This window comes from Artemia franciscana, chromosome 21, assembly GCF_032884065.1.
Source record: "Artemia franciscana chromosome 21, ASM3288406v1, whole genome shotgun sequence".
Taxonomy (NCBI): Eukaryota; Metazoa; Arthropoda; class Branchiopoda; order Anostraca; family Artemiidae; genus Artemia; species Artemia franciscana.
Genome location: NC_088883.1, coordinates 7,395,696 through 7,415,621, shown reverse-complemented (window position 1 = coordinate 7,415,621; position 19,926 = coordinate 7,395,696). Strand labels below are relative to the sequence as shown.

At 34.3% G+C, this 19,926-nt stretch overlaps 1 protein-coding gene across 2 annotated transcripts in view; it reads right to left on the bottom strand.

Annotated features, from left to right (window-relative positions):
* Nucleotides 1-19,926, bottom strand: part of LOC136040640 (sodium/mannose cotransporter SLC5A10-like) — a 141,972-nt gene that overhangs the window by 10,435 nt on the left and 111,611 nt on the right. For both annotated transcript variants that reach the window (XM_065724920.1, XM_065724921.1), the window contains exons 9-10: nt 14,766-14,934; nt 4,413-4,532 (exon numbers count right to left, since the gene is read on the bottom strand). In XM_065724920.1, coding sequence (XP_065580992.1) covers nt 4,413-4,532; nt 14,766-14,934 — 289 coding nt within the window. The remainder of the gene's footprint in view (nt 1-4,412; nt 4,533-14,765; nt 14,935-19,926) is intronic.

Here is a 19,926-nt window from a genome sequence, read left to right as displayed (position 1 = left end):
TCTGAGGTCGGAGGATTCCATTCGACCTCATTCGGGTCGAAGGATTTCTTATCTCGAAGGACTCCATTCGACACTATTCGGGTCGATGGATTTCTGAGGTTGAAGGACTCCATTTGACACCATTCGGGTCGATGGATTTCTTAGGTCGAAGGACTCCATTCGACACCATTCGGGTCGAAGGATTTCTGAGGTCGAAGGACTCCATTCGACACCATTTGGGTCGAAGGATTTCTTAGGTCGGAGGACTCCATTCGACACCATTCGGGTCGAAGGATTTCTTAGGTCGAAGAACTCCATTCGACACCATTCGGGTCGAAGGATTTCTGAGGTCGTACGACCCCATTCGACACCATTCGGGTCAAAGGATTTCTTAGGTCGAAAAACTATATTTTACGCCATTCGGGTCGAAGGATTTCTGAGGTCGAAGGACTCCATTCGACACCATTCGGGTAAAAAGAATTAGGTCAAAAGACTCCGTTCGACACCATTCGGGTCGAAGGATTCCTGAGTAAGAAGGACTCCATTCAAAACTATTTGGGTCGAAGGATTTCTGAGGTCGAAGGACTCCATTCGACACTACTCGGGTCGAAGGATTTCTTAGGTCGAAGGACTACATTCGACGCCATTCGGGTCGAAGAACTTCTGAGGTCGAAGGACTCCATTCGACACTATTCGGGTCGAAGGATTTCTTAGGTCAACGGGCTCCATTCGACGCCATTCGGGTCGAAGGATTTCTGAGGTTGAAGGACTCAATTCGACAACATTTGGGTCGATGGATTTCTTAGGTCGAAGGACTCCATTCGACGCCATTCGGGTCGAAGGATTTCCGAGGTTGAAGGACTCCATTCGACACCATTCGGGTGGAAGGATTTCTTATGTCGAAGGAGTCCATTCGACACCGTTCGGGTCGAAGGATTTCTGAGGTCGAAGAACTCCATTCAATAGCAATCGGGTCGAAGGACTGACTAAAGGATCACTATGGCAATATAGAACAAGGTGTTAGAGTCAAAATTTAGAGAAAGTCTTATCAGTCCAATCAGTCAAACATCTTGAACAATATGCCTCATGTATGACAAGATACAATTGACATAGCTATCACAGTGACGGCTAATATTACCCCTACCATTCATAAAGCATTTACCTTTCTACAAGGAACCCTTTTGAAGACAAATTAAACTCACAGGTTACGATGGAACCAAGCAACTTAAAGTTCTTACTGATTATAACACTCCCCGTATTAAGATGAAAGACTAAAGATTCTATAGAAACCCCTAAACAGGGCAAAGCACCAGGACCAGACGGTGTCATTGTGGAGCTTATACGTGTTGGCTGTGAAGGTATTATTGAACTTCACCCCTATACAACACTAACCACCTGGCCCATCGGAAATATCCACAGACATACCTTGACAAATATTACTATTACAGCTACCACCGTAACAGTTCTTAACACGACCAAAATGAGCCATTTCACGATTAATTTTGCCAATACTGCTCCGATCTTGACTAGTTTCAGCTAGGGTTACCATTCCTAGTGAGCAATTACTATACTTTTTGTTTTTTCCCTGTCTTGGGATTTCGCTAGGCCTAGTGATTTTTTGTACATTTTTGCTTTCACAGGTGATTTTGATGATTACTAAGTTTAGTGATTTTGTTGGTGATTTTATTGGCAATTATTCCTACCATAGTAATTTCTATTGAAAACTCACATCGTGAAAACTATAATATTATTGCTCTCACCAAAACTTACCTTAAAACGATTACTATTTTTCTAGCTGTTCGGTTCTGACTAGTCTCTCCCAAGATTGTCATCTCGAGTGATTAATGTTGTTTTTCGGTGTGTGTTTCAACCTTGTTTGGGTCAGTGATTTTCTTTTTTTTGATAGTTTTGCTTTTATTAGTATTTATATATATATATATATATATATATATATATATATATATATATATATATATATATATATATATATATATATGATGGGTGATGGTTTTCTTAGCAACTACTCTTGTCATAGCAGTTTCTATTGAAAATGTGCATGCCTTGACAACTATAAATATTACTGTTGTTAAAAAAAAACTGCTCTTAGCACGATTACTGCTTTCCCACAGCCAAAACTGGTCATAGCACGATTACCTTGCCAATACTGACCCAAATTCAGTTAGTCTTACCCATGGTTGACACTCCTAGTGATTTATAATTATATCTAGTGATTACTTTTTTCCTGTCCAGTGATTTTATTTTACCTTGTGATATTTTAATTATGATAATCAATCAGTGATTTTGGCAATTTGCAGTTTTCTAGTTCCATTGAATTAGAATTCTATTGGAAATCATACTATTGAATTGACTACTACTGCCACTAAAACTACTCTTAACACGACTATTGCTATTACAATACCATAGCTACTCATACTATGATTATGCTTGCCAATACCAGCCCGACCCTCCCTTCTATCAATTCAACCACTCACACATCACACCATATTTCAACCACAGCCACCAAAAGTTATTCCTACCACACCAAAAATCCATTAAAATAAACAACAAATAAAAAAATAAGAATCAAATAATCAATTTGACTAAAGAGAATCATTGGAATCAAAATTTTCTTTTAAGAATCTAATAATAAGCTGTATAAAGTTGCCAACGAATGATATAATCATCAAAAAGAATGGAGATGGAAGAATCATATTTAGTTTAAACTTACGTTTGAATATATTTATTTAAGCACAAATTTATGTAACATTTAATTTTAGAACGGAGTCAAATTAAAATGCCTTGTTCTTAAGAATGTCATTGAAATATTCATGGATTAAGAGCTTCTGATGAAGAAACATGATTAGACAGAAAAGTGTCACTCTATTGTCTTATTATGTAATTTGGCATTGGAAAAATAGCCGAAATATTTCAATACTATGTTGTTTTGTTTTTTTGTTTTTTTTTTGCAATTAGGGTACTAGAGTAAATAAAGTATTGGAGGCAACGAGCCTTTGTGGCCTGAACCTCAACCCAGATCGGTGATTCAGCCTATCAAAATACCACTACTATTGCTAATACTAATAATTCACTGCGACACCAAATTCCCTGATGCCAACACAACTACGTACACTCTTCCTCCATATAAATTTCTTTAAACCCTCCCTCTTTAATCCCCACAAGAGGTTCTAATTTCCCTTAAATCCTTCTTTAAGACCTCCTCCCACCCAATTTGGGGACCACCTGCTTTTTGTTCGGCCCTAGATGGCTGATCGAAAAGGATTAGGTTTATAATAATTTAAGTGTGGAAAGCATATATATACGCATGTCCATCCCTTGGGAAAAGGGGGGCTCAAAACACCAATAATTTACATTTTCAGGCCTAATGGTTTGAATTAGTCTTTTTTTTCTAGGCAATTCTAGTTTCTAGGCAATTTTAATTAGGATTTTCATACTAGTCACCTGTTATGCTCTTTTCACAGGTTCACTGTCTCCCGAAATAAAGCCTACTTACGGCTCAATCGATCACCCCCACTTCCTACGATTAAATTTCTCCAGCACATAAAGTGTAACTAACTCAAATTTAGACATATCCTTCCCTTCGGGGAGGGGGGAGGGGAAGGGGTAATAGTTTTTCTTGGCGAGCAGGAGGGTTTCCTTTAGGCTTCAAGATTTTTTCATGGGGGACCTGAGGATTTTCCGAGAAGGAAATGGGGAGGGGGGAGGGGTTAAAATACATAAATGTAAAGTTTGAGGCTTAATTGTATAAATTTTCAGCGGGGAAGGAGAACCTCTATACTAATCTGAGGGGGACTACCCCGTAGAATTACTTTAACGTCAGATATTGGTAATGATTTATTTATAAAAAGGGATTCTTTTCCATTTTAAGGAATGCACAAGAATTTTACAGTATCATATAAAAATCAACAGCTACCAGTATAAAATAAAACTAGTACATGCTTCCCTTTAATGTCACCCAAACCTTAGCATCAATTATGGATATAAGTCCCAAACAGATCAGAAAACGGTTCAAGACCCAGTTTTTGGGGGGTCCGTGTCCCTGATTAAGTCTTTTAATTAGTGCCACTTCCGCCTAAGAATTTAAGGATGCAAGTTTCAAGTCGTTCAGAAGAAAAAGTAGTTTTGCCAAGTTCTAAGCCGATTAGATATTGTATTTACGCCCGTTTTTAAGCAACAAAGACAATTCTTGTGTTTTCAGAAAAATTGTAGAAAATATACACTGATCGATAGTCGGACACCTCCGTCAGGCTTCTGCGTAAGAAATTTTCAGGAGCAAAGGGGCTTAACAGCAAATAGAAATAATGGAGATCTGTTGACGAAACAGTAGTATTTAAGGATTGGGTCACATCTACGGACTCTAGGTCAAGAATGTTCCATAGAGCTTATGTGCATGTCTCAAATATTCTAAAACTAACCTTTCCTATGATGAATGGTCTGTCATCGGTTTCGTAGCATCGAGGATCCTTATACAGGAAATTTAACACCATTCTGATTCCTCCGACGAGAAGACCCGCCATGAGACCCCAAAAAGCACCCTATAAAATAGAATAGTGTAAATAGAAACAGTGTGTTCATGATAAAAATCAAGAATAACTCGTAGACTGATTAAACCAATAAACAAAACTGGAAAACTGGAACAGGATAAGAAAAAGAAGCAGGAACGAGAAAAAAGAGATCTCGATCCCAAACAGGTTCTATTGTCTTTTTCAAGTCTTGAATTAAAAAAAATGCGTCTACTTATCTTGAAGATAATTTTTTATTAGATAGCACATACAAACTAAAACAAACCTTAAAATTCTCTTACAACTTTTAGGAACAAAAATGATTGTTCAGCTAACTGACGGACAGACAAGACAGGATTTTGGTGATTACAATTTTTTTGATTAATTGACAAGAAGTTTATGATCTGAATGTGTGGAGGCGTGTTTTAAGGAGGTTAAAGTGAGTTAAACCTCCTTAAAAGTGTTTTAAGTGGATTAAGTGAGGAAGTAGTAAACCTTCATTCAATAGAGAAAATTATAATTTATGAACAAACAGTGGCGTAACTAGGGTTATATCCAAACGGTTAAATCATCTTCTAATAACGATTGACAAAGTAGTCTCAACTGCCAAAGTCAATTTTCTGACTTAACCTGCACCATATTATAAATCACACGTGAGATATTATAGTCATGTCTCAGCATACATGAGCCATATACTTGAGCCATATCATAGTCGAGCCCAGGTTTAAGAATTGTATATGTTCTTCTGTGATCTTTAATTTATGCTAAGGAGGTGAAATGAACCAATTTCACCTCCTTCTTCAAGAATGAACCAACACCGTGAGCAGACTTACTATAAGCCACAAGCACTAGGAAACGCCGCTAATAAAAAATAAATGAATGGTTTGTGTCAAAACGACTACTCACAAGCTCAAATGGCCGAATTTACGTTCTCGTTAAATAAATATAAACATTAAAAATAACACTGTAAGTAGCTAAATAAAATATTGTCATATTGTACCCTCGTAAATCTAATATTCAGACAAAAAATTTAAATTGAAACATTAGATAAATTGAAATATACTACAAAATTGAAAAATGATAAATATATAAAATAGACATAATTGAAAATAATTTGAATAGCTTTTTTGAAAATTGTAAAAAAACTTGAATTTTTCATTAAATGAAAAATAACAAAAACTGAAAGCTAGCGTTGTACAAGTACTGTAGCAACCGGTGTCTTTCTGTATATATAAAAAAAGGATGAAAATAGAGTATACAAAAAAAATTATAGAAAAAAATGAACATTATGCTTCGATTGCAAAAAGAAAAGAAGAATAGAAAAACAAAGAATAGTTAACTCGGTCAAAATTTCCGCCCTACCTTGCTCTAAGCAAAAAAGGAGATAATGATTAAAAAGTACCGATAACAATAAAAAAAACCTCAATCAAAATCTAAGTTAAAAGAGGCCCTCTCGAAGCAACAGTGATATAGAATCCTGAAACACTGTTTAGTCGGTGTGATGTTTTCTTCCAATACAAATACCGCTGAAGAAGAGAGGGAGGGTAAAAGAGAAAAAAGGAAAGAGATTAAAGCCACTAGAACTGTAGCGAAATAAAGTAATTAAAAAATGAAAGTACAATTATTTGTCCATTCCTCCACATTTAAATATTTGTAATTTATACAGGTGTAAAAAGCCGCACTTCATTCCGCGGTGTATCTAACTTTTTTCTTATATTTTCACATATTTTTTCATGTATTTACTGGGTTTTTTTTCTGGAAATTAAAGTCACTAGATCTGGAGCAAAATAAAATAAATTTACAAATGCAATTGCAATTAATTGTCCATTTCTCAACATTTAAATATTTGTAATTTATACGGGTTCAGAAAGCCGCAGTTCATTCAGCCGTGTATCTAATCTTTTTCGTATATTTTCATAGATTTTTTTCATGTATTTACTGTTTTTTCTACTTTTTCCTGGAGATTAAAGCAACTATAGCTGGAGCGAAACAAAATCATTTAAAAATACAATTCCAATAACTTTTCCATTTCTCCATATTTAAAGATTTTTAATTTATATGGGTGTAAAAAAAACCACACTTCATTCAGCGGTGTATCTAAATCTTTCGTATATTTTCATATATTTTTTTCAAGTATTTACTATTTGTTCTTTTTTTAATTTTTCCAGGATATTAAAGTCACTAGAACTGGAGCGAAACAAAGTAATTTACAAATGCAAGTGCAATTACTTGTTCATTTCTCCACATTTAAATATTTGTAATATATACGGGTGTAATATGCCGCACTTCATTCAGCCGTGTATCTAACTTCAGCCGTGTAAATTTGAATCGTTCCCCAACTCTACTTTATATAACAATAAAGTATTTTAGCGTAAAGTACGGGGCGTTGAGGAGGGGACATCTCCTGTCATATACGGAATACTTTCTATTTCTAATGTCGCTCTTTACTTTCAGTTAAAAACTTGTTTTTCTTATCTAATTTCTAAACGTTTTTGAATTAATGCAGGTTTTGAATTTGGCTCACAAGCATAGATAATTAAAATGGAATTTGCATATTATTTTTTTTTAATTAATATAACCATAAAATAACCTAAGTTTGATTCCGGTTCCAGTTGTTTAAGAATGACCCCTGAATCTCAAAGGCTGTTTAATTAGAATAATATCCTCTTTTAAAGTTAACTAAGAAACTTTAGCGTAAGAGCGAGCTATTGAGGAGAGGCAATCCATCTCATATAAGTAATTTTCTATTCGTTTCAAGTTTTTAATAAATAAAAAAAAATAAGTTTTTTCAACTGAAAGTAAGGAGCGACATTAAAACTTAAAACACACAGAAATTACTTCGTATATGAAAGGGGCTGCTTCCTCATCAACGCCCCGCTCTTTACGCTAAAGTTTGACTCTTTCTCTCAACTCTTCTTATTAAAACAGTAAAAACTTTAGCGTAAAGAGCGGGACGTTGATGAGGAAGCAGCCCCTTTCATATAAGAAGTAATTACTGTTTGTTTTAAGTTTTAATGTCGCTCCTTACTTTCAGTTAAAAAAACTTGTCTTTTTATTTAATTTCTGAACGTTTTTGAATCAATGCACGTTGTGATTTTGGCTCTCCGCAGAGGAATAATTAAAACGAAATTTGCATATTTATTTTTTTGGCTGAATGACTTTCTCACAATTTTCATCGAATGATTTTGAGAAAAAAGAGCGGGGGAGGAAGCCTAGTTGCCCTCCAACTCTTTGGTTAATTAAAAAGGCAACTAGAAATTTTAATTTTTACTAATCTTTTTATTAGTAAAAGATATACGTAACTTATAAATTAGCTTACGTAAAGAACTTTTTATTCTCATGTTTTTATTACATATATGAGAGGGTTCGCCTCCTCATCAATACCTCTCTCTTTACACTAAATCTTAAATTTTGTCCCAATTCATTAAAATAACCCCTGAATCACAAAAGCCGTAGAATAAATAATTGACATTACTAAAAATACTTTAGCGTAAAGAGCGAGGTATTAGGAGGAGGTGAGCCCCTCATATGGGTAATAATTTCCGTTCGTTTTAAGTTTTAATGCTGCTCCTTACTTCCAGCTGAAAAAACTTTTCATATTTATTTTTTCATTGTTTTTTTTTAGATAATGCTAGTAAATCCTGCGCTCCCTTCATTGAGATTTTCTTCCCCCGTGACAAATTCCTCGATGGAAAGTTCTCCCAGCATATCCGGCTCTTCTCAACCCCTCCCCCAACCAAAAAATCCCCCTGAAAACGCCTGAACACTTCCCAATAACCATTACTATATGTAAGCGCTGGTCAAAGTTTGTAACTTGTAGCCCCTCCCATGGGGACTGTGGGGGACCAATTTTTTTGGTCACTTAAAAAGGGCACTAGAACTTTTCATTTCCGTTAGAATGGGCCCTCTCGCAACATTCTAGGACAACTGGGTCAATACGATCACCCCTGGGAAAAAACAAACAAACAAATTAACACATATCCGTGATCTGCCTTCTGACAAAAAATACAAAATCCACATTTTTGTAGATAGGAGCTTGAAACTTCTAAAGTAGCGTTCTATGATATGCTGAATCTGATGGTGAAATTTTCGTTAAGATTCTATGACTTTTAGGGCGTGTTTCCCCCTATTTTCTAAAATAAGGCAAATTTTCTCCGGCTCGTAACTTTTGATGGGTAAGACTAAACTTGAATAAACTTATATGTTTAAAATCAGCATTAAAATGCAATTCTTTTGATGTAGCTATTGGTATCAAAATTCGATTTTTCAGGGAGTTTTGGTTACTATTGGGCCGGGTCACTCCTAACTACAGTTCGTTACCACGAACTGTTTGATGTTGCTTCAAACTCTCAGTTGAAAATACTTATTTTTATTTAATTGCTGGTCATTTTTTAAATAATGTTTTGAAATCCAGCTACCCCTCCATGGAAAATTCCCTTCCCCCACAAGAAATTTCCCTATGGAAAGATTCTCCCACGTAACTGAAACTAGCAATATTTGCGGAACTAATTTTGTAAGGCATAGTAACAAAACGGTCAAAGAGGTCGAAACTATTTTTATGAAAATGAAAGTCACAAGTTGAGCAATTTTCAAATGACTGAAATCAAACAGTTCATGGTAACGAACTGTAGTAAGGAGCGACCCGGCTCAATAGTAAACGAAACTCTAAAAAACGGAATTTCGATACTAAAAGATATATCAAAAGAATCGGATTTTTATGCTGATTTTAAATATATAAGTTTCATCAAATTTAGTCTTTGTCATCAAAAGTTACGAGCCTGAGAAAATTTGCCTTATTTTGGAAAATAGGGGGTAACACCCCCTAAAAGTCATAGGATCTTAACGAAAATTACACCATCGCATTCAGCGTATCAGAGAACCCTATAGAAAAAATTCCAAGGTCCAATCTACAAAAATGTGGAATTTCGTATTTTTTGCCAGAAGACAAATCACGGGTGCGTGTTTATTTGTTTTTTTGTTTTTTTTTTTTTTTCCCAGGGGTCATCGTATCAACCAAGTGGTCCTAGAGTTTTGCAAGAGGGCTCATTCTAACGGAAATGAAAAGTTCTAGTGCCCTTTTTAAGTGACCAAATAAATTGGAGGGCACCTAGGCCCCCTCCCACGCTCATTTTTTCCCAAAGTCAACGGATCAAAATTTTGAGATAGCCATTTTGTTCCGCATAGTCGAAAACCATAATAACTATGTCTTTGGGGATGACTTACCCCCCACAGTCCCTGGGGGAGGGGCTGCAAGTTACAAACTTTGACCAATGTTTACATACAGTAATGGTTACTGGGAAGTGTACTGATGTTATCAGGGGGATTTTTTTGGTTTGGGTGTGGGGTTCAGGGGAGGGGGCTATATGGGAGGATCTTTCCTTGGAGGAGTATTTCATGGGGGAAGAGAAATTCAATGAAAAGGGCGCAGGACTTTCTAGCATTACTATAAAAAAAAAACAATGAAAATATAAACATGAAAAAGTTTTTTCAATTGAAAGTAAGGAGAAGCATTAAAACTTAAAACGAACAGAGATTATTACGCATATGAAGGGTTCTAAAAATGCTTTAGCATAAAGAGCGAGGTATTTAGGAGGAGATAAATACTTCGCTCTTTATGCTAAAAATTTTTTAAATAATTTCAACTATTTATTCTACGGCCTTTCTGATTCAGGGATCATTCTTAAAGAATTGGGATAAAACGTAACGTAAGTTACGTAAGTTATGTACGTTTGTTACGTAAGTTAATTCTTAAGTTACGTTTTTTTTTACTAATAAAAACGTTCGTTAAAAATTAAAAGATCTAGTTGCCTTTTTGAGTAACCGAAAAATTGGAAGGCAACTAGACCTCCTTCCCCACCCCTTATTTCTCAAAATCGTCTGATCAAAACTAAGAGAAAGCCATTTAGCCAAAAAAAGAATTAATATGCAAATTTCATTTTAGTAATTTATGTACGGAGAGCCAAAATCAGACATGCATTAATTCAAAAACTTTCAGAAATTAAATAAAAAAACAAGTTTTTTTAAATGAAAGTAAGGAGCGACATTAAAACTTAAAACGAACAGAAATTACTCCGTATATGAAAGGGGCTTTTCCTCCTCGACACCCCGCTCCTTGCGCTAAAGTTTGATTCTTTCTCGCAACTCTACTTTTTAAAACAATAAAAAACTTTAGCGTAAGGAGCGGGGTGTCGAGGAGGAAAAGCCCCTTTCATATACGGAGTAATTTCTGTTCGTTTTAAGTTTTAATGTCGCTCCTTACTTTCATTTAAAAAAACTTGTTTTTTTTTATTTAATAAATGATAGAAAAGATCTTTGAAAGATATGCGTAATAATTTACCTTCATTATAAATTTTAATGTTATGCCTTACTTTTAGTTGGAATTTTTTTTATTTTTTATTTAATAACAACCAAAAGCCGAAGACATATAATATCTTTGGTTTATTATCACATAAAAATCATAGTTATGAAGCTGCTTAAGGCAGAATTAAATGTTAAGATTGGCCAGAAAACACCATAAACAAGTTATTGCTTATGTCGGCCATTATTTAACAAAATTCAAAGTTTAGCGTAAAGAGCAAGGTATTGAGGAGGAAGTTTATCTCATATACGTAATGTGAGGGGGTTCGTCCCCTCGTCAATACCTCGCTCTTTACGCTAAAGCTCGAATTTTCTTCTAATTCTTTAATAATGACCCCCTGAATCACAAAGGTGGTCTAAAAAGAATAAATAGCTCTTTGAAATAACTAAAAATACTTTAGCGTTAAGAACGAGGCATTGAAGAGGGGACGAACCCCATCATAAACCTAATAATTTCTGTTCGTTTTAATGTTACTCCTTACTTTCAGTTGAAAAAACTTATTTTTTATTTAATTTCTGATTGTTTTTTAAATAATGCTAGGAAATCCAGCGCCCCCTCCATAGAAAGTCTCTTCTCCCATGAAAAATTCCTCCATGGAAGGATTCTCCCATGAAATCCTCTCACCCAACCCCTCCCCACTAGAAAAAATCCCCCCTGAGAACTTCTGTATACTTCCCAGTCTCAAATATCACGCTATATGTAAACAATGGGCAAAGTTCACAACTTGCAGCCCTTCCCCCAGGGACTTTGGGGGATTAAGTCGTCCTCAAAACAAAGTTATTAGATATTTCGAATATGCTGAACAAAATGGCTATCTCAAAATTTTGATCCGGTGACTTTGGAAAAAAAGAGCGTGGGAGGGGCCCTAGTTGCCCTTCAATTTTTTTGGTCACATAAAAAGGGTACTAAAACTTTTAATTTCCATTGAATGAGCCCTCTAGCGAAATTCTAGGAACACTGGGTCGATACGATAGCCCCCTTGATAAAAAAAAAAACAACAACAAATAAACACGCATCCGTGATTTTTCTTCTGGAAAAAACTACAAAATTCCCCATTTGTGCAGATAGGAGCTTGAAACATCTACAGTAGGGTTCTCTAATACGCTGAACCTGATGGGGTGCTTTTCATTAAGAGTGTATGCCCTTTAGAGGATGTTTTCCCTTTTTCGAAAATAAGGCAAATTTTCTCTGGCTCGTAGCTTTTGATGGGTAGGACTAAACTTAATAATATTTAATGATATTTAAAGTTGATGATATTTTATTTATTTAAAATCAGCAAAAAAATTCGATTCTTTTGATGTATCTGTTGGTATTGAAATTCCGTTTTGCTTACAGTTCATAACCCCAAATTGTTTCATTAATTGTTATAAATTATTAATTGAGTTAAAGATTCCTTTGGGTCGACAACTACGAATCTCTAGACTAACTTTAAAGTTTGGGCCCATGCGAAGGCGGTTTTAGGGGAAGGACAGAGAAGGCTATTACTCCGGGTGCAAAAATTTCGAGGGTGCAAAATTTCAAATAGATAATATAACGAATAAAGTCATTTTTTAATTTTTGGGATTTTGTTTTATTACAATAAATTAGAGGGGGAGTTAATAAATGGGAATTATAATTATTATTTAATTGGGCCCATGCAAAGGCGGTTTTAGGGGAAGGACAGAGAAGGCTCTAACTCTGCGCAGAAATTTTACGGGCGCAAAATTTCAAATAAATAATCTAGCGGTTATAGTCATTTTTTACCTTTTTTAATTTTATTTTATTACAGTAAATTAGAGGCGCAGATAATAAATGAGAATTATAATGATTAATCTATTAATAAGAATTATTAAAAATTATTAAATAATGATAATTAAAAAATAAGATTTTTATTGTGTTTTATTGATAATTTAAAAATAGTCTTTGGATTGTGTTTCCTGCTTATCAAAGAAACAGAATCCTGACGGTCAGCTACCCCAAAACCTCTTAACTATCCTAGAATTTCGTGACCTTGGAGGGAACTGAAGCAGGTTTTCAGTGAGCCAGATGAAAATTCACCAAATTTTCTTTTTATTGAATTTAGTTAAAATGTCCCAAAAAGGAGCAACATACAGAATATACAACATACAGAATTGCGCCAGGTGTCAAATCTTGATTAGCACTCCCCCCCCCCCTGTCTCCATGAAAATTGTCAGGCCGAATTTTAACCAAAGACTTTCATTTATATACAAAAATATTTTCAATTTATTAAGAACTTAATAATTCTAGTTTTATTATTTTTAGCTTTTTAGATAATTATCTATTCTATTATTATTATCGATTAATATTTCTGTTTTTTTTTATTCTATTAATGAATTAACACTTTATTAATTTTACATTTATTAACTGCGTCATGTACATTATAAAAAAATATAACAAAATTTTAAACAACTACAAATAATTATAGACATTAGATTATTGTTTGAAATTTTGCGCCCTAAAATTTTTGCACCCGGGGTAAGTGCCCCCTCTGTCCCTCCGCTAAAACTGCCTCTGTAAACCAATGCTAGTAGCAATGTATTATTATTGGAATAACCTTTCGCTCCTTCTTATTTATGAGTGCACGAGAGTAGCATACGAATGAATTCTACTGAGCACGGGAGGAATTTACTCTGTAATTTAACAACTCATGCTACACCTGTTTTTACAAACCTTGGACATTTCCTGGCATGAAATCTATATAGTGGACATAAGAAATTCATAGAGACAGTCTTTTAAGTCTGTCTGGAATGACATCTTATATAATCAAAGTGGAATTTATTTTATATATCCAGATCGTTAGCATAACCAGACTGGGTGGTTGGGGTAACCGGTCATGGCTATATATTTGTATCTTTGAAAATTAAATAACTGAAAAATGCTTTAGGCCAACCACAATACTCTCATAAAGTTTTAAATGCTTTATCCGATGAAATAAAAAATAAATACATGATTACAAAATCACGTTCAGAGAAGTAATTGATGATGTTGGCACATAAATCGGCTCGTACTATCAAAATATTTGAATGTATTTCGCATAAGGGCAGTGACAGAAAAATCTGTCACGGAATTACCAAATTACCAAACCAAATCTACCAAATCCCGGCGTATGGAAGTTGCTGAGAGGTTGCTAAATGAAGGTGACAACAATACAGAAGTATTGAAATACATCATAACAGGTAAGAGATACGGTACAGGTTACGGGTTGTAACCAAACAACCGATCACAGACACGCAGTAGATTGCTTTGGTATTCTTATACTTACCGATTTTAACAGTTTCAATTCTAGAATTATGAGTTCTTGGAACAGATGAAGCAATCCGTAGGTAAAAGTTCAATACTATCGTAAAGCAATCTAAAAAAAATGCCCCTCCCAAATTTGTGGTCAAATCTTCGTGGCAAAAAAAAAAAATAGCGGCTTTTGCACCGTGATAAGGTATCTACTCATACCCTCTTTCTTGCTCCTACATTTTCAACAAAAGTGTAAAAATACTTCCGCCTCAAAATTAACCAGAAAAGTTCATCGCTAAACGCTGAGAGTTTTTTTTAAGATTAAATTTCAGGAATAAGAAAAAGTGCCGGGACATGACCCCATAATATATGATGGGCAACCATGAAAGGGTACCCACTTTCTAGATCACATACACTATGGGGTGTATGTCAAGCGTGGCTGAATTGCGCAGGGCAAATTGGGTATACTCCTGGTATACCCAATTGGTATATTAGATATACTCCTGGTGGCGAAAAATGAGCAAAACCTCGAAGAGACTATCCCGAAGGCGATAGTGTGGATATAGACGAATAAACAAATTTTTTTTTTGAGTAAACAACAATCCCTGTTATTTTTTGAAGGACGAATATTTGTGTTACTTGCAAAAGCTGTTTTTATAATAAAACAGTACCAATCTTACCTTTTCATTTGTTCTTTTCCAAAAGATGGCGAGACAGTAGACAGCTGCTATTGGTGGTGCCAGATAAGCTGAAATTGATTGAATATAAATATACATTTGTCCGCCTTGGAGCTCTTGAATAATCGGAACCCACACAACGGAGACAATTACCAAGAAGACGACAAATAACCTAAAAAGACAGTTTTAATAAAAACCGGCTTTTAATTGGCTGAGATAAGTCAAAACGGGTTATATCATACATCATTATTTTTCAGATGTGCTACAAACCTGATTTATCTAAGAAAAAAAATTCCCATGGTATCTTTCAAATACTGAAGATACCATGGATCTGCAGCAAAAAACTGCAGCAAAAACTGCAGCAAAAACAATATTACCTTAAGCAATCTTCATGAGTAGGTTCTCTCTGGATGATAACTAAAATTTCATCTAATATTTTTTGCAAAATCTAAGGATCAATAAGATAATTGCAAATAATTTTTTTTTAATTTTTGGTATTCAATTAGCAATTGCAAGTATCATGCTGCACAAAAGCACTTGTTTAAGCCTTTAAAGTAATTAATTGCTTATTGTGCTTCAGAGCACAATAAGCAGCAATTCCTCCTTTTAGAGGTAGAAAATTCTTGGTATATTTATCTATCAGTATAAGCTAAATATCTTTTTGATCTGTTTCAAAGGTTCTATGAGGTTGAACATTTGCTTCAATTTTTTTGCGAGAAGTTAATTTTGATGTTGATCTGCGTTGACTATAGCACAATAATTATGCTTGTTCAATAGCTAATAGCAAATAGCTCTCTTTATCTTGGAGGAACTCCATTCTTGGTTTCATTGTGGCCCGGGCCATATTATAGTCACATGATTCCATGATATTAAAATTCAGCACGACTAAAGCGCCAATTATGCGTGCTGTTCGTTATTTACAAAGTTAGATGTTGTTCAGCTTTCAAGCACAAAATTCGTGCATTAGACAATTGGGATTTTTTGGACAAGCAAAGATGAAAATTTGACCAATAGCTTTTCTATGTGTAACAGGAATCAGGTAAGATATACAAACACGTCAAATTAGTTGACAATAGTTGGGAACTAATCACCAGTGACAAGCTTTTTAAATTATTTTCGGACATTTTAATTTTTCGCTTATATGATACAAATGTGACGTTAAAGTAAAGAAAAAATCTTGTCATTCATAAATGTCAGCTTTTTTATTGACAGGTGTGACTAGATATATATATATATATATATATATATATATATATATATATATATATATATATATATATATATATATATATATATATATATATATATATATATATATATATATATATATATATATATATATATATATATATATATATATATATATATATATATATATATATATATATATATATATATATATATATATATATATATATATATATATATATATATTGGTTTAGCCCAGCCATTAGTTCCCAAGAGCTTCAATTTTCATAAAAAGTAATCTGAAATACACCTTTAGTTTTCGGAAAAAAATCGCACAAATCAAAAATCGCACAGATGACAAGGAAAATCTAAACTACTCTTTACCTTATAAAAGATGAGTTTTAGTCTGTTCGCTGATGTTGAACTAACATTATTCCTACGAAATACTACTACATACTCTTTTCCCTCCATCCAAATCTATTGAAAGCCTCCCTCTTTAGACGTTCCCAAGGAGTTCCTGCTTCCCTTAAATCACGGCATATGACATCCTCCCATCCCATTCAAGGACGACCTACTTGTCCTTTGGTCCTAGACGGTTGGCCACCAAGGAAAATCTTTGGCAGTCTGTCGTTGCCTGATTACTGCTACGAAATAATCAGCGAAATCTGACAAAAACAATAAGTTTTTCAATGAAAATCATTTTTAACATTAAACTATTCCATTCCGGCTTCAATTCTGGCTATTCCAGCTTGACGTTAAGCCGATTTAATCGCATGAGTTGGAAAATTTCGGAGAATGGGGATTTCCCGCAAAAGGCTGCTGAAAAACTCGTTTTTAACCCAAAAAAATGATGATGTTTTTGAAGAATACAGTATCGGGGAAGTGAGGGTAATTCATCTAGTTTGAACTGTGTATTTTCTCTCACAAATATTCGCAGGAGAAAAACACTTGCAACCACTTTTCCCTAGGGGGAGGGGATAAACTCCTTTATGTATGCCAAGAAGGAGTACATTCTTTGTCCCAACCCATAAAAGACAAGTCGGTAAAATGTGATATTCTGTCAATTTTCGATAACATATTTAATTAAGATAAAAACGTATACTAGCTATATAAATCCCTTATACGGATTGGAATTAGAGATAACACATCAGAGATGTCCAAAATAACCCCCTCCCACCCCAGACATCTTGTAATGCATTAAAATATATAGTATATCAATACTTGCGGATCTAGGAACATGTTTTTTCTTCTTTTTTTCCCAAGTTTTTATTTATTTTATTTTATTTATTTTCTTTATTTCCCTCAAAAAATAAGGAGTACGCTACAATATAATATAAAGAAAAAAACAACTGATAACACTTACAATCAAAACCTATCAAATATTGATCGAAAACTTAAAAAAAAAAAAAAAAAAAAAAAAAAAAAAAAAAAAAAAAAAAAAAAAAAAAAAAAACACTTGCTAAATAGATTAGCCTATAAATCATGAAGAGCCAGAACTGTTACTAAAAAACGGAATATTGCACCATACTACCCGTATTAGCACCGTTGCCCATGTCACATGTTGCACATGTTAATCGGAAGGTCAAAAAAAGTCTTTTTTGCAAACACTTTATCGTATTTAAATTAGACCTTGTGTGGATGCTTTAACTAACATGAAATTTGAAATGGGAGCCATAATGCATGTAAACTAGCAAATGCTGCTTTCCAACCCCATTCTAGCAGACTGAAATTTTTTAATCAATCATTTTTAATCTAAAATTTCTTAAGAAAAATATATAAATATACGTCCAGTTGGGTATTGTTTCGTTTTATGTCACAAATTTACAAAATGTGTCTGTTTTTTCCCTTTTATGTCCCAGATTTCTAAAATGTGTCACTTTTTTTGCCTTCCATTTCTTCACCATAACCATTTGTTTTAAGTTCTATGAATGACAAATTAATGACAAGAATATTGATTTTTATTATAAGAAGACGTATCTCTAAATTTGTCTGATCAAGCTTTTCCCTGGCTTTTATCAACCGATAACGAAACTCATGAAAACAATCATGATGGAAAAGAGAGGGAATAATTTAAATGGCAACGCTGATCTGAATTAGGTCAACGGGAATATGTCATCGACCTATTCTATTGCTGTAGCATTACATGCTGCACCGTAATGCCCGTAATAGCACCGCTACCCATTTCACACGTTGCACCGTAATACCCGTAATAGCACAGTTACCCATTTCATATGTTGCTCTAATACCTAATAGGCTAGATAGAATACGGCAAAGCGGATCTCAAGCTCGATGGGGATACCCATATTTTTTATGCCTGCCTAATCCCCACACGAAATTCCACTCCCCTACCCTTGTACAAAATCCATCTTCCGATAAATCCCCCACCTCGGAGGCGAATACTTCAAATAGTTATATATACTCATGTAAAAGTGCTACCCACGCAATAAAGTTATTTCCCTTGTTGTTCAAGGAGGGGGGCTGTAGTTTTTGCTGATCTAGTGGTAGACTTTCCATTTTGATCTGACGCCATTTTTGAGGGTTTCAGACTTCTTTTTTTTTAAATCAATACACATTTCTTTTCGCAATAAATTTTACTTTTAAGACGAACTGAAATAATAGTTACCATTCCTGAATAAGTGTCAGATGACAATTTTTTCACTTTTTTCAACTTTTTCACAGGTAGTTATTTTTCTAAACGCGTTTTTTAACTTTAGGTTACTATAAACTTAACTAGAGTTTAACTTAGTTTTCAACTTAACTAGGTAGCAGCTACCGCTGCAACCATGATATTACACCCTTCAAAAAGACAGCATTTATTTATTCTTATTCTTTTTTTAATGCAGGTCAGGAAAACCATTTTCTCAGCCCAGACCCAAAAAGGAGACGAATAAAATATTTCTTTTTATCGGGAAGTTCTACAGTCGAAGTCCCAGGGGAGTCCCGCAGTTGGTCAGAGTTCACTCCTGTCAGAACTTGGCAAGGTCAACCCCTTATTTCATTCGTGACGAATTTTGAAAAAAAAAAATCCGACGAGTCCTTATAACGCCACTGCTTAGAAACTCGCTGTGATAGTGAAATATAGCTAATCAGCAAGAGTTTATAACAATAGACCTAGCTTCATACCGGCCAATGACTTAACGCTGTCAAACATGAGATAGTAGCAATATAAAGTGAAAACTAAGAGGTTTTCGGAGTTATTTCTAGAGTGATATTTCTTTTACTTTCAACTGATTCACGTTGGAGCATTGAGACTTAATGTAATAGTTATAGTTTCTAAAAGCTTTAGTTCATTCAAATTTCAATGCTGCAATACTTCTTAGATATCAAAAATATAAGATATTCGTTAGAAAATATTGTTTCCCAAGATACGAATTAAATTGACAAAAAAAAAAAAAAAATAGATTTTCATCCTCCATGTGCAACGTTTTCATTTATTTTTTTTCTAAGCATCAAAATAAAATGCAAAAAGTGAGACAAAATCTTTATCCCCTTTTTGAATTTTGAATCTTTTCCCCCTTTGAATTATGAGAGAAATACACATTTGCAATACGTTTCTAAATCACGGCTGTCATTCACAATTTCTTAGAACAGACAGAATTGTGTTGGACAAAAGTTGTCATGGTTAGGCTTAAAGGGGTCAACCTATAAGCCAAATTCCTCACTCCTTCGCGAATTTGTCAATTTGAACCGATTATTTGTGCATTTGGACCAAATTATTCGTATTCGAAATCGAACAAAATATCTGGACCAAATCGATTAGAAGCTTGCTCTGCTTTCAAGCGTTATTTTTGCTCCAATTCTAACGCCCTCTCTCCTATTTTCGAACAGTTCGTGGTAACGACCGACCCGGCTCAGGTAAGGAGTGACCCGGCTCAATAGTAACCGAAACTCTAAAAGAGGAAAATTTGATACCAATAGTTGAATCAAAAGAATTGCATTTTTATGCTGATTTTAAATATATAGCTTTCGTTAAGTT